At 40.1% G+C, this 16,528-nt stretch overlaps 1 protein-coding gene across 3 annotated transcripts in view; it reads left to right on the top strand.

Annotated features, from left to right (window-relative positions):
• Positions 1-16,528, top strand: part of LOC126298672 (phosphonopyruvate decarboxylase-like) — a 103,289-nt gene that overhangs the window by 17,264 nt on the left and 69,497 nt on the right. For 2 of the 3 annotated variants that reach the window (XM_049990102.1, XM_049990104.1), the window contains exons 2-3: positions 13,451-13,579; positions 16,330-16,477. In XM_049990102.1, the coding sequence (XP_049846059.1) occupies positions 13,463-13,579; positions 16,330-16,477 (265 nt within the window). In that variant the 5' untranslated portion in view covers positions 13,451-13,462. Of the gene's footprint in view, positions 1-13,433; positions 13,580-16,329; positions 16,478-16,528 lie in introns of all 3 variants that reach the window. The other variant, XM_049990103.1, reaches the window with a different exon arrangement.

Here is a 16,528-nt window from a genome sequence, read left to right on the forward strand (position 1 = left end):
ATCACACCTACCATTTTCCCTCTCATTCGGATAATACATTCGTGATGCATTTCTTCTTTTTTGTGTTAGAGTGTATTTCGTTGCCATTTTGGTACTCTGCTTTGACTATTTCAATGTTGAAATCTTTAGCATGTTGTTGTTGTTGTTGTGGTCTTCAGTCCTGAGACTGGTTTGATGCAGCTCTCCATGCTACTCTATACTGTGCAAGCTTCTTCATCTCCCAGTACCTACTGAAACCTACATCCTTCTGAATCTGCTTAGTGTATTCATCTCTTGGTCTCCCTCTACGATTTCTACCCTCCACGCTGCCCTCCAATACTAAATTGGTGATCCCTTGATGCCTCAGAACATGTCCTACCAACCGATCCCTTCTTCTAGTCAAGTTGTGCCACAAACTTCTCTTCTCCCCAATCCTATTCAGTACTTCCTCATTAGTTATGTGTTCTACCCATTTAATCTTCAGCATTCTTCTGTAGCACCACATTTCGAAAGCTTCTATTCTCTTCTTGTCCAGACTATTTATCGTCCATGTTTCACTTCCATACATGGCTACACTCCATACAAATACTTTCAGAAATGACTTCCTGACACTTAATTCTATACTCGATGTTAACAAATTTCTCTTCTTCAGAAACGCTTTCCTTGCCATTGCCAGTCTACATTTTATATCCTCTCTACTTCGACCATCATCAGTTATTTTGCTCCCCAAATAGCAAAACTCATCCACTACTTTAAGTGTCTCATTTCCTAATCTAATTCCTTCAGCATCACCCGACTTAATTCGACTACAGTCCATTATGCTCGTGTTGCTTTTGTTGATGTTCATCTTATATCCTCCTTTCAAGACACTGTCCATTCCGTTCAACTGCTCTTCCAAGTCCTTTGCTGTCTCTGACAGAATTACGATGTCATCGGCGAACCTCAAAGTTTTTATTTCTTCTCCATGGATTTTAATACCTACTCCAAATTTTTCTTTTGTTTCCTTTACTGCTTGCTCAATATACAGATTGAATAACATCGGGGAGAGACTACAACCCTGTCTCACTCCCTTCCCAACCACTGCTTCCCTTTCATGTCCGTCGACTCTTATAACTGCCATCTGGTTTCTGTACAAATTGTAAATAGCCTTTCGATCCCTGTATTTTACCCCTGCCACCTTCAGAATTTGAAAGAGAGTATTCCAGTCAACATTGTCAAAAGCTTTCGCTAAATCTACAAATGCTAGAAACGTAGGTTTGCCCTTCCTTAATCTTTCTTCTAAGATAAGTCATAGGGTCAGTATTGCCTCACGTGTTCCAACATTTCTACGGAAACCAAACTGATCTTCCCCGAGGTCGGCTTCTACTAGTTTTTCCATTCGTCTATAAAGAATTCGTGTTAGTATTTTGCAGCTGTGACTTATTAAACTGATAGTTCGGTAATTTTCATATCCGTCAACACCTGCTTTCTTTGGGATTGGAATTATGATATTCTTCTTGAAGTCTGAGGGTATTTCGCCTGTCTCATACATCTTGCTCACCAGATGGTAGAGTTTTGTCAGGACTGGCTCTCCCGAGGCCGTCAGTAGTTCCAATGGAATGTTGTCTACTCCGGGGGCCTTGTTTCAGGTCTTTCAGTTCTCTGTCAAACTCTACACGCAGTATCGTATCTCCCATTTCATCTTCATCTACATCCTCTTCCAATTCCATAATATTGTCCTCAAGTACATCGCCCTTGTATAGACCCTCTATATACTCCTTCCACCTTTCTGCTTTCTCTTCTTTGCTTAGAACTGGGTTTCCATCTGAGCTCTTGATGTCACTACAAGTGGTTCTCTTATCTCCAAAGGTCTCTTTAATTTTCCTGTAGGCACTATCTATCTTACAACTAGTGAGATGAGCCTCTACATCCTTACATTTGTCCTCTAGCCATCCCTGCTTAGCCATTTTGCACTTCCTGTTGATCTCATTTTTGAGACGTCTGTATTCCTTTTTGCCTGCTTCATTTACTGCATTTTTATATTTTCTCCTTTCATCAATTAAATTCAATATTTCTTCTGTTACCCAAGGATTTCTACTAGCCCTTGTCTTTTTACCTACTTTATCCTCTGCTGCCGTCACTACTTCATCCCTCAAAGCTACCCATTCTTCTTCTACTGTATTTCTCTCCCCCATTCCTGTCAATTGCTCCCTTATGCTCTCCCTGAAACTCTGTACAACCTCTGGTTCTTTTAGTTTATCCATGTCCCATCTCCTTAAATTTCCACCTTTTTGCAGTTTCTTCAGTTTTAATCTACAGGTCATAACCAATAGATTGTGGTCAGAGTCCACATCTGCCCCTGGAAATGTCTTACAATTTAAAACCTGGTTCCTAAATCTCTGTCTTACCATTAAATAATCTATCTGATACCTTTTAGTATCTCCAGGCTTCTTCCATGTATACACCCTTCTTTTATGATTCTTGAACCAAGTGTTACCTATGATTAAGTTGTGCTCTGTGCAAAATTCTACCAGGCGGCTCCCTCTTTCATTTCTTTGCACCAGTCCATATTCACCAATTACGTTTCCTTCTCTTCCTTTTCCTACTACCGAATTCCAGTCACCCAAGACTATTAAATTTTCATCTCCCTTCACTATCTGAATAATTTATTTTATTTGAGCATATATTTCTTCAATTTCTTCGTCATCTGCAGAGCTAGTTGGCATATAAACTTGTACTACTGTAGTAGGTGTGGGCTTCGTATCTATCTTTGCCACAATAATGCGTTCACTATGCTGTTTGTAGTAGCTTACCCGCATTCCTATTTTCCTATTCATTATTAAAGCTACTCCTGCATTACTCCTATTTGATTTTGTGTTTATAACCCTGTAGTCACCTGACCAGAAGTCTTGTTCCTCCTGCCACCGAACTTCACTAATTCCCACTATATCTAACTTTAACCTTTCCATTTCCCTTTTTAAATTTTCTAACCTATCTGCACGATTAAGGGGTCTGACATTCCACGCTCCGATCTGTAGAACGCCAGTTTTCTTTCTCCTGATAACGACATCCTCTTGAGTAGTCCCCGCCCGGAGATCCGAATGGGGGACTATTTTACCTCCGGAATATTTTACCCAAGAGGACGCCATCATCATTTAATCATACAGCAAAGCTGCATGCCCTCGGGAAAGATTACGACCGTAGTTTCCCCTTGCTTTCAGCCGTTCGCAGTACCAGCACAGCAAGGCCGTTTTGGTAATTGTTACAAGGCCAGATCAGTCAATCATCCAGACTGTTGCCCCTTCAACTACTGAAAAGACTGCTGCACCTCTTCAGGAACCACACGTTTGTCTGGCCTCTCAACAGATACCCCTCCGTTGTGGTTGTACCTACGGTACGGCTATCTGTATCGCTGAGGCACGCAAGCCTCCCCACCAACGGCAAGGTCCATGGTTCATGGTGTTCTATTTATTCATTCGTTCAACATAATCGTAAATTTTTATATTTCGCGTATCTGTTATAAAGCACTGTTTTAGTCACATAAATTATTCTTCGAGATGATGCAAAAAATACTTGTTTTCAGACAAGTGAGGGGACTTCCCATAGCTAATACAAAATATTCTTGAAGACTCTCCAATAAGAGATGACGTATTATTGCCTCAAGATAATGCAGACGAAGTTCTACGACTTCTGCACGGGACAAAATGAGATTAAATACGCTTAAAATTTTTTAATGCAAGTTTCTTGTTCAATAGTACTGTGACAACGGAATACAGTGTGGCATTTACTGATATTTGTATTTCGTTAATGCCATCGATAACATCATAACTGCCTTTTGCATCTCCATTTATTTAAGAATTTGTGATCTGGGCTGCTTAGTATCTACAGTAAGTTTCTGTATTTCTGTTAGGATCGTTTGAAGTCTCAATGGTAGAAGTTGGGTTTAGTCCTGAATTTGCATCTTTTAACAAGTCACTCGGTATAGTTAGGTCTTTCTTTAGCTGATTTTGAAATTTAGAAGATTAACATGCATTTTTCCACGTAGATGTTCCGTGCTATATCATCAACCCGTGCCTTCCAAATGGTCTCTTGCATTAATTTACGCAGTGTGTATTTCATAACGGCATTTTACACGCAGCTGTAACCTGGAGTGAGGTTTGTATACCGAAACAAAATGCGTTTATTATATTTATAGTAAGCCCATCAAAATTGAGTAGGAGTCCTTTATTGAAAGGTGTGAAAATGTTTACATAGGCGATGAAACGCGTAAACGGCGAATGCGCTGTTGGTTAACGATTTTAATAATTTATTACGCCCCTTACTTTTTTTACCGTGCAACAAGACGCTGACAAAATTGGAGAATTATAATATATAAGGGACAATACCATCCACCATTCAGTGCACAGAATCTTGTGAAGTACAAAGTTCGTTTTTGTATGTTTGCCAAATGGTTTAATTTAATATTTTTTCTATTTTTTAAGATTATCCTGCTAAGCGTTGCCAATCAAATAAAATTTGATTTATCGCGCTTTTCTTTCTCGGCTACCCTATTATCATTACCACAATATTGTTCACGTGTGGTTTTATGACACGCGCAAAACGTACTAAAGATACAAAAACCAATGAGACGATGCCGAAAGACATTCACATCATCTTCGTGACGACCAACAAATTTCATCGTTCCGGTGTCTTTTCCTAGTTTGCAAGTGAATGTCGTGTAATCGTAACGAACGACAAATGCAGATTCTTGTATGCACTGCAGAGTTTTATATCACCGACTTCTTCCTAGTTCATATACTGAACATTAATCCATTAAAAATCTTATTTTCTAGAACAGTTCTGAAAAAAATAATTACCCACTAATGTTCTCGGAGTTAACAAATATTCGATAGTAATCTTTAATACTAAGTAACTAGGTGTAGTAACAGTAGTTTCGAACAGAAATAACTTACATTTTAAAGCGAATTTCAGTCGTACTGTGTCCGGAAAGACTGAGTGTTCCTTTGGTAGCTCAGAGCGTTCCCCAAACGCGTTAGACACAACTGAAATATCATCGCCACCGATACTGGCCTCCAGGCGTTGCTTATCGCTCAGAACTTGACCCTGGAGCATGAGGCCCATAGCATGGGCGTGAAGGCTACACGGAGGGATCATTGCACGCTGCCAACACACGAGTCCCCAGGGACGTCAACAGTTAGAAACTACGACGCTCACTAATTCATGCTGACAACCGACGTGGGGGAGATAGGATCGAATCCTGCCGGAGGAATAAATGCGTAACGCCAGAATTCTGGTAGCTAGAGGACGACATATTGTGGCACACATTGCTCGAGTATTATAAGTTGCGCCAGAATAGCAGCAGTTTGTATTACAAACCTATCTGCACCGAGTTATGCAGAGGAATGAAATGATACCGTTGATGGCAGTTTGTTCTCCGTAATGTGAGTTGAAGTTCGATTGCTTCTTTGAACCTTCCGTGTAGAGTATGCGGGTATGCTGTGCGTCTCGGCTTCCAGTTTCACCGTCTCCAGATCTCTACATCCACGGCTAGATGCATACTCCACACGCCACTGCAAGATGTGTGCCGGAGGTTACTTCGGGTACCGCTAACATTTTTCCCATTTCCTGTTCCACTCGCGAGAGAAGCACAACTGTCGGCAAGCCTCCACATGAGCCCAAATTTCTCTGATTTTACCCTCATAGTCATTATGGGAGATTTATTCAGGAGGCAAAATCTGGCAGAAACATTGCGCTAAGTGTGTTGATGATACGATCCAATCCTAAATCTGTGTATCCAGCAATATCAGCGATTGCTTCGTTCAAATTTAGCCCACTAGGACTCAGAGATTCCTATGGGGAAATTTTCAGAATCTGCTTTTCTTTAAGTCTTTGACACTGTTCACGAATAATCAGTACTAACATAAAAACGGACAATCCAACAGCTGGCATTTCCTTAATTTCCACAGCTGTCGAAGCCTCGAGCATGAAAATCTCAACCGATCAATTTTTATGGCCTTCAACGGGCCAAGACAGTGAAAGATCTCACACAGTCCCCTTTCCCTGCAGGTTTTCAGAGAGGTCACTTCTTTGGACATATAAAACTACAACGGAAATTTTCCACTCGTCCACTGTACAGGATTTCCCTTGTCTTCCATAGCTACTATAATTTGCTCACACGAGGAGTTCCACTCTGCTGCTAGCAACAGTGATCACATCTTCAGCACTTTACATGGAAAAATCTGGTAAAATCACCACTAGTGGCATCTCCAAAATTAGGCACAGACATTTTCGCTGTTTCATACAAACTTCTCTGTAAGCCTCGTAGCAAATACATTTGCTTTTAATTGGATGACTATGGATGTTCACATAGTCATACACAGAATTCCCTCAAAGGAATTATTATCCTTCATTTTATTCGTCTAACGATTACCAACGACAAATGTATATCTACCATGACATAAAAATCCAATCTTTTAACAGAATGTATGTTTTTGTTGGAGGTGAATAACCTCAGTCCACCACTGTCAAGCTAAATATTGTATTGATGATGTCCTATATTTCATTGGACCAAATTCAGATAATAAAACCACATATGAATATAGAGATCAATATTCGATCACAAGAACAGAAATTTGCCATATGCACACATCAAAAAACGCTTTGTATCACCTCGGTTCCTGGAGTTTCGCAACCTGTACGTAAAATTGGAATAAAGATCAACATAAACATCATTTCCGCCCTTTTTACTGCTCATGAAAACCACACATTGCATGTTGTACCACCATATAGCGAGACCTTCAGAGGTGGTTGTCCAGGCTGCTGTCCACACTGGTACCTCTAATACCCAATACCACGTCTTCTTGGATTGATGCGTACCTGTATTCCTAGTGGCATACTATCCACAAGTTCATCAAGGCACTCCTCAATGGCGATTCGGCGTAGATCCCTCAGAGTGGTTGGTTGGTCACATCGTCCATAAACAGCCATTTTCAATCTATCCCAGGCATGTTCGATAGGGTTCATGTCTGGGGAACATGCTGGCCACTCTAGTCGAGCGATACCGTTATCCTGAAGGAAGTGATTCACAAGATGTGCACGATGGGGGCGCGAATTGTCGTCCATGAAGACGAATGCCTCGCTAATATGCTGCCGGTATGGTTGCACTATCGGTCGGAGGATGGCATTCACGTATCGCGCAGCCGTTACGACACCTTCCATGACCACCAGTGGTGTACGTCGGTTCCATATAATGCCACCCCAAAACAGCAGGGAAACTCCACCTTGCTGCACCCGCTGGACAGTGTGTCTAAGGCGTTCAGCCTGACCAGATTGCTTCCAAACACGTCTCTGACGATTTTCTAGTTGAAAGAATATGCGACACTCTTCGGTGGAGAGAACGTGATGCCAATCCTGAGCGGTCCATTCGGCGTGTTGTTGGGCCCATCTGTACCGCGCTGCATGGTGTCGTGGTTGCAAAGATGGACCTCGCCATGGACGTCGGGAGTCAAGTTGCGCATCATGCAACCTAATACGCACAATTTGAGTCGTAACACGACGTCCTGTGGCTGCACGAAAAGCATTATTCAACATGGTGACGTTGCTGTCACGTTTCCTCCGCGCCATAATCCGTAAGTAACGGTCATCCACTGCAGTAGTAGCCCTTGGACGGCCTGAGTAAGGCATGTCATTCACAGTTCCTCCCTGTATGAATCTCCTCCATGATCCGAACAACATCGCTTTTGTTCACTCCGAGACGACTGGATACTTCCCTTGTTGAGAGCCTTCCTGGCACAAAGTAACAATGCGGACGCGATCAAACCGCGGTATTGACTGTCTAGGCATGGTTGAACTACAGACAACACGAGCCGTGTACCTCCTTCCTGGTGGAATGACTGGAACTGATCTGCTGTCGGACACCCTCCGTCTAATAGGCGCTGCTCATGGGTGGTTGTTTACATCTTTGGGCGGGTTTAGTGACACCTCTGAACAGTCAAAGGGACTGTGTCTGTGATACAGTATCCACAGTAAACGTCTATCTTCAGGAGTTCTAGGAACTGGCGTGATGCAAAACTTTTTTGATGTGTGTATGATGCTCTGAATTTCAGATAGTGGTGGACATTCACAACAAACTCTATTTGTAGGATTGTTCCAGACAGATTAGATCACAATAGGCATTACGTTATTCGTGCAATCCATCAATCACTATTGTTTGAAAGAAGTGCCTACACCTAGAAATACATAAATCATAAAATACTCACTAAATCTTCAGTATAAAGGGTTTGCACAGGGTATTTTATCAGATTACACGAGAAATGATGCGTCAAAACTTGTTAGTCACCATAAATCATTTTATTCTTACATATTCACAAGGGATAAAATATATGACGTTCACATACGAATAAACATAGTTTCAAACCCAAATAACCCGCGTATCCATGTTCTATCGCACTTAACAAACAGTAAATCCACCTTCTCAACAGGTAAAATTAGTTCATGGATTAATTGATATAATGACGCCAGCATTTATCAGTATACAAAACTCTTACGATTGTGTTGCATTTTCGTCTCTCCAACCCAACTACTATATACTACTTATTTACGTTTAGAATCTGAAATAACCCCTATGAATATGAAACTGGATGAAACAAGTGGTCTGAAGGAGACAAAAAGTAGCAAGTATTCTTCCTGAGTTTATCAATCATCATATAAACAAATCTAGGTCTTAGATATTTTTCACAAGGAAAGAAAGTGACTGACCGTGTGTGACCAATGCGTCTCTCCACTCATTTATCTATGATACCATTTGCATATGTATAAAACCATGTATGTTGCAAAATAACTTCAACTTACGCGTCAGCTTACCCCTATGTAAGGCCTTGTTGATACAGTTCACTATTTGCTTGCCGAGCGCGCAGCCGTCGGTGTTTGGTTGGCCATTCGCCAGCCACATGGTCATGTCGAGTACCTTACTTATACGCTGCAAGGACACGTGCACAGAGCTCTCTTTTTGTCCTCTACCTCGAATAAAATAACTTTGTGATTGACAGATTGCAGTGGCGGGAGGGCAGTGGTGCCTGGGTGCAGCCAGCCACACCTGGAGGGTGGAGGTGAATAACACAGGCACTGCAATAGGGTATCGTATTTTCTGTGCGTCTGTGTGTTTTGGTTTGAATGTTTTATTTCTTTTCTCTCTCTCTCTCTCTCTCTCTCTCTCTCTCTCTCTCTCTCTCTCTCTCTCTCTCTCTACCTGACTGTGAAAGAAAACCAGAACGTCGCCTTTACCTGTCCACAGAACACTGAAGACTAAAACCATGTGCTTCATACTAGTAAATTATTTTATAGCCCACAATACCCATCCCATAAATATATGAAAAGGATTCCAGATATCCAGCTTTTTCAGTTGCTCCATATACCGGCGCACAGCCAGGATCATTTAATGACAACAGAAGAAAGCTAATAGTATCAGAAACAATTACAAAAAAAGTGGTTCAAATGGCTCTCAGCACTATGGGACTTAACATCTGAGGTCTTCAGTCCCCTAGACTTAGAACTAATTAAATCTAACTAACTTAAGGACATCACAAACATCCATGCCCGAGGTAGGATTCGAACCTGCGACCATAGCAGCAGCACGGTTCCGGACTGAAGCGCCTAGAACCGCTCGGCTACAATGGCCAGCGATTACAAAAAAAAAGAAGAAGAAACACCCTGAAATGAAAGCCAGTTCAACGCTCGAAAAGGCAAGTTTCGAATCTAGCGCCTTATCATCATTAAAGACAGAGCGTAAGCTTATAAAGGATAAGAATTAAAGAGAAAATTGCTCATGGCCTTTTTTTAAGATCAAATGATGCAGCGAAATCACTTGATACCTAAATTACGATGCCCTGGCAGTGGCAGGAGAGTCCATCATGCCATCATGTTAATCACTACGCTAGAGGGAGACTATGGAGCCGCTTTCAGGACGACAGTTCAAATCAGTGTCCACTCATTCAAATTGAGGTTTTCCGTGATTTTCCTAAATCGCTCCAGACAAATACCGAGAGGATTCTTTTGAAAGGGCACAGGCGATTTCCTTCCCTATCCTTGAAACATTCCGAGCTTGTGCACCGTCTCTACTGGCCTCGAAGTCGACAGGACGTTAAACCCACTTTTGCTCTCTTCCTTCTCTACACCTACTCATTCCGCATTTCAAGCAAAACGCGAAAAATGAACAACGAATATATGAATGTTCATACACAGCCACGATCAAAAGTCCTTCATCACACACACACACACACACACACACACACACACACACACACACACACACACGCACGCGCGCGTTCAATAAAGAGCAAGTCGTGACACGCGATAAAAGGTTTGAATTCTGCACTCGACGCGCGCAAACAATATGGCGAAACAAATGAGCGCGTAACACGCAGCAGCAGTACGAAGAGTTCACTGAATTACAAGCAGGATCGGTAAGGACAACAGAAGGTGAGTGAATACTTCAACATTGCTGCTGTAAAACACCATTGTGAAACGGTTGTCCTCAACAAACAATGAAATAGAAAGAGTAATATAAAACGTGACCTTCCTAGTGAAATCGTGCTACAAACATGAAGCGAATATTAGTTCCAGTGTTTTGTTTGAATACTAACAAGAAAAATATTTCATTTTTAAGAGTGCATCAGTTCTGTTTACTTGTTTAGCTAGCACAAAAATTTGATGGATCATATTTATATCGCGAATACTACAGATAAAAGCATATTGTTAATTACACGCTCGTTTGCGTAGCATTTCCCACCGTCAGGTGACTTGCGGAGTATGGATGTAGATGTAGTTAGGTGTCCAATGTTGATAACCAGAACTAGTTAGGAAATACTACAGGCATTCATGGCATACAGGACACCACCTTCAACGTAAACAATAATAATTACACATTTCCAGCGTTCAGTGAGAATAAATTTCCGTAAAGGAGTCACAAACTTTTTATCTCAATTACGTCTTATGATGCTAAGTTCCGGCCCTCAGCGAATATTATGGAGACCGAATTAAATGTTTGTAAATACGCGATTCATCAGCGATATTATACTAAAGATAATGCTACGGGTTAAGTCATAAATATTACATCATGACTAATAGTGAACGTCCATCAGTACGTAGCGAGATGTCCGAGGTCAGCCTTATCTGTGTTAATGACCCTCGGCTCAGAATGACGCACTGCTTTCTGCTTCTCAGTACATTGCGAGTGTATTCAGAACTATGTCACTGTCAGATATTTTATTTACGTTGTTGCAGTATAATGGTGAATGAAATACTTTCGAAATAATCATGGACTTAAGTACGTACATCCATTACTGCTATAATTAAATTCGTTGTGGATGTGAATTGTGCCTCTTATGAGCAATGCCTTCTGAATCCGTGTTGATTGTCTCATTAAGAAAAATTGTGTCCACCGTATTTCGTGAAACAAGTACCCGAAAGCACAAAATTCTAAATTGGGTAAGTAGCAGTGATGTTGTTGTTGTCCGAAGACTGGTTTGATGCAGATCTTCACGTTACTCTATCATCTCCCGAGCAACAAATGCAATCCACATGCATTCGAAGCTGTTTAATGTAGCCATCCCTTGGTCTTCCTCGACAATTTATTTGCCCCCTCATTTCCCTCCAATACCAAATTGACGATTCGTTGATGCCTCAGAATGTTTTGTATCAAATTAACCCTGCCTTAAGTCAAATTCTGTCACAATAATTTTGTCTCATTTTGATTCACTACCTCCTCGTACCTCCTAATTGCTTACGCTACCTACCTATTTATTCTTCAGCATTCTTCTGTATCGCCACATTTCAAAAGGTTCTATTCTCTTGTGGTCTAAACTGTTTATCGTGCTTGTTTCACTTCCGTACATGTCTACACTTCATTCAAGTATCTTGATAAAATATTTCCTAATGCCTGAATTTATCTTCGTATTAACAAAGAGTGCGTTTTATTGGAAGAACACTCGAATACTTAGAAGATGCAACAGGTCTACTAATGAGACTGCCTACACTATGTTTGTCCGTACTGTGCTAGAGTATTACTGTGCTGTATAGGATCCTTGTCAGATAGAAATGACGGAGGACATCGAAAAAGTTCAAAGAAGTCCAGCTTGTTTTGTATCATAGCGAAATACGAGAGAGATTGTCAGGGATGTGATACACGGATTGGGTTGGTTATCATAAAACAAAGGCGTTCTGCGTTGAGCCGAGATCTTTTCACAAAATTTCATAACCACTCACAATTTAATGTGTTAATTTTGTATATCGCGTTTTGGGGTTACTACCTAATATCACATACATGTCTTCAACAATATAAAGGTTGCGGATTCATCTAACTTATTATTCGTCAGATGGCAGTTTTAGTTCTAGGCGCGCAGTCCGGAACCGTGCAACTGCTATGGTCGCAGGTTCGAATCCTGCCTCGGGCATGGATGTGTGTGATGTCCTTAGGTTAGTTAGGTTTAAGTGGTTCTAAGTTCTAGGGGACTGATGACCACGGCAGTTGAGTCCCATAGTGCTCATAGCCATTTGAACCATTTTTTGGCAGTTTTAGAAGACATGAACTTGAAGATAAGTGTCGAAACGTTTTTAAAAATTAGAACATTAAATCTTGACTGATTACGACGTGCAGTTTATCGTCTTCGAACAAATACTTTCATAGTAACTCAGGTTTTACCCCAAATGGCTTGTTGTTTTATGCAGGTGTAACGACGGTTATCGCTCGGGTTCAAAACCGAAATGTTCTGTGTGGATGCGTAATATCAGCCAATGCGCAGAGTTGTAGCTGAACATGCTATGTGAAATTCATAACTAAACGATTTTAACGCTCTTACTTCAACAGTTTATAAATATATGTGGCTGCAGTACGTTCAAATGGTTCAAATGGCTCTGAGCACTATGGGACTTACCAGCTATGGTCATCAGTCCCCTAGAACTTACAACTACTTAAACCTAACTAACCCAAGGACACCACACAACACCCAGTCATCACGAGGCAGAGAAAATCCCTGACCCCGCCGGGAATCGAACCCCGGAACCCGGGCGTGGGAAGCGAGAACGCTACCGTACGACCACGAGCTGCGGACAGTTGCAGTACGTCCGTGAGATTTTCATGGAACGTTATAGTTAGTCATAGAAATGGTCTTCTCCACTAACCTGCCTCCATTCATCTTTATGAGATCAGAACTTATGCTTAGCGGAAACCATTTCACTGCCGACAGCGAAACTTCACTATGTTAAAGTTATGCTTTTTGTAGAGCATGTTTATAGAGGCCATTTCATCAAGGTGATATCTTACGCCGCTGTAATACACAGATACCATAATTTATGTAAAATTTGAAAACAACTTCCAATTGCCAGAGTAATCTCTGGGTAAACTTCTTTTTAATTTAACTTATCTTGATGAAATTCTGTTTGATCGAAAACAAGTTCCATCATATGCTATGTAATATTAGGTTTCCTGTTGTTTCAGATCTCAACAACAATGAGTGCATTAAGGAAATGTGTGCTCCCCGTGACATCCAAACTCCTGAACCAATTAGAAGTCAGATGTTTCAGTGCGTCATCGGCTTTAAAGACTGATACGACCACTCAGGATTTGGTAAGAAGAGTGAGATAATTGTCCTCTCTAAGCATAGTATGTTGAAATTGATAAAAAATGTAACAGTTGGTTAAGTCCAATCCTAGAAATATTTAGACTAGAAAAACGCATTTTATTCTTCTTGATACAAGATCCTCATATCACAAAATTAATACTGAATCCGTTTCTTAATGTAATATGATGCTCACAACGGAAAATAAAACTCTTTCAAAGAAATATGTGCAATACATTAATCTTAATCAACAATATTTTGCGTAGACCATGTCTGTGTCAGGTACTTTTAATTATTAAATACGATCAAAAACTAGAATGTTAGCAGCTACGTATATACTGATTTTTATTTCGCTGTGTTATCCTTAAGTTTAAAGTCCAGTCCCCATCTTCCAGACATACTTATATTTCAATACACCTTACTCACCTTTTGAAAGATGTTCATACTCATCGCTAGGAAAATCTGAATGTCACTTCATTAATGGCACTGTAAATGTTTTAATATTGTGCACAATCTATCAACAATTACTTAATGCGAAAGGAGGGCAAAAACAACAGAACAGTTATTCACTGGGAAACTTGTGGAATGGCACCAGAAACAGCAGAGATCATACATTAGTATAATTTACCGATAAGAACAACATGTTCACGCTTATTGAATACTTCTAGAAGAAAAACAAATGTAAAATGGATTTCTCTAGGATTAATGAAACTAAAAATGGGGCTCTAATCTAACGAACAGCAAAGACATTGCAGAAGATGTATATGTTACTGTCCCAAACCTCTCTAGAGTTGCTAGTGATTAGGGACTAGTAGGATATAGAGTAGAAAACGTGCAAAACTAGAAAGAAACAGACTCACGGCCGGAAAGTGTATATAATGAGAATTTATTTAAAAATAGAGTACTAAACTAAATTAAATTAAATAACAAGTGCAGCATCTTAAAAAATGAAGATGTTACAGACATTGACGAAAGGGGAAATTATTTAATAAAATTGCTTCTGCAAACAGCGAAAAACGTTGCAGGTACGAAGGCAGCAAAAGAAAGGAACATCTGAAATGGGACAGAGCAGCTATTAAAGCGAAGATCACAGTTTCAAACGAACAATAACAGTAAAATTAGAATAAGCAAAATAAAAACAGAAATATTTGAAAATGTCTTCAGTAGAATGTGAGAAGAAATCATGAAAACGTATTCACAGAAACAACTGAAAACAAAAAGAATGTAGAAAAGGCAAAACAGAAACTCATCTTCAGCGTACACCACTACTGAAAAGTTCTGATGGCAGGCAGCACATTAACTGATAATAGGGTGGCAATTGTACGATAATTCGAAGCTGTTTATTTAGTTCAGGAGATGAATCAGGAGCACAGATACTTCATGATGAAAATAATGACATTCCGGAAGTAATGCCAGCCTTTAGAGATATCAAGAAAAGAGAGATACCTGCAGATGATGATGATTCAGAAGAAACGGTTAAAGCTGGACGAAAACTGAGCAAAAGGAATTTGCTAAATCGTTCACACAATATCTCCAGGGGAAGGCAATTCCCCAAAACCAGAAAATGCTGTAATTATTATATTTCACAAGACATCAGATTGACTAGACATAATACCTGCTATACTATTAGCCTCCCATCCGTAATGTATAGGATAATCACTGCATCTATAACTTACTCCATAGAAAACAAAACATTAGATTTTAATCAGCCAAAGGTAGAAGATGGCTTTAGAAGTGAATATATCACAATGGTCTATACGCAAACCTTGAAGAGAACTATAGAATGGAGAACAAAGTGTGAATGATCACTTTCTTTGGGACTCGTAAATTTTGAGAAAAGCAAGACATTGATTCAGTCTATCTCAAAGCACTGAGGCATTATACGTCAATTTTAGTACTTCCATTACTTTTCACCAAGACAACGAGAAATTTTGAATCGGATGGGGAGTCAGGAAATTAGCTTCCATATTATCGGAAGTATTCTCAGTAGCCCTACAGGAAAAACTGCGAACACCAAGACAATCACATGAAAACAATAATTAAAAGTTGAGTCTTGTTATCAAATATATTATTCTGATCTAAACTGGAGAATCTCCAGACGGAAGCCTGCACAAATTCACGAGAAAGTTATACCTGTGAGGGAGATAGTTGGATTGATTGAGAATATTCTAGTCAGTAGGTAGACTGCTACATATTTGGGCCAGTGAAGTTTCATGAATGTGTATAATTAATGAACACAAGCAATATTTTTGTATTCATTTGTAGCAGTCTTTTGAGACAGATTAATTATCATTCCTATTTTTCAGTATCCAGTATTTATAAGGTAATGAGTATTCATATTTCCTGTATTACTCTAAAAATCAACCTAGACTGTTGCTGATGTGATTTTTCCAATAAACCGGTGGCTCATTTCTTTCTCTAACCTTGATAGAACTGAGCTGGAACGTCTGTAATTTCCCCTTGCAAATGTTTGTGTGGTTGACTCAATATGCACACGGCGAACTGCTCCTGCTATGCTTCCCCATCTCAGTTAGAGGTCCCGCTTTAATAAGATCGATGTCTACGAGAAGCCAAACTCAAACTCCCATCCTCCTCTCCCTGTGACTAACGATCTCGTCGTCGCTTGCAGATCTAAAATCTAACTGAAGCCAGTCTATGTAATTCCCGGTAACTAAACAGCATAGTAAAACGTGTATACAATAACTACAACATATTGCTGTTCAGTTATTTATAATATCGTATGTTTCATTTATTTCAGCAAGTTAACGAGCAAACTAGACGAAATGTTGAAGTAGGACAGTTGACTGAACTAGTACGAGATTTCTTGCATCCTTCAGAGTTCTACGACGCTGTTAGAGGTATTGGCATCGATTTTTTCTGCGGCGTTCCAGATTCACTCCTCAAAGGCAAGTCACAATAAAATGGCAGAAAATCTTAATACTTTCTTAACACATAAT

The sequence above is a fragment of the Schistocerca gregaria genome, chromosome X (assembly GCF_023897955.1).
Source record: "Schistocerca gregaria isolate iqSchGreg1 chromosome X, iqSchGreg1.2, whole genome shotgun sequence".
Classification (NCBI taxonomy): Eukaryota; Metazoa; Arthropoda; class Insecta; order Orthoptera; family Acrididae; genus Schistocerca; species Schistocerca gregaria.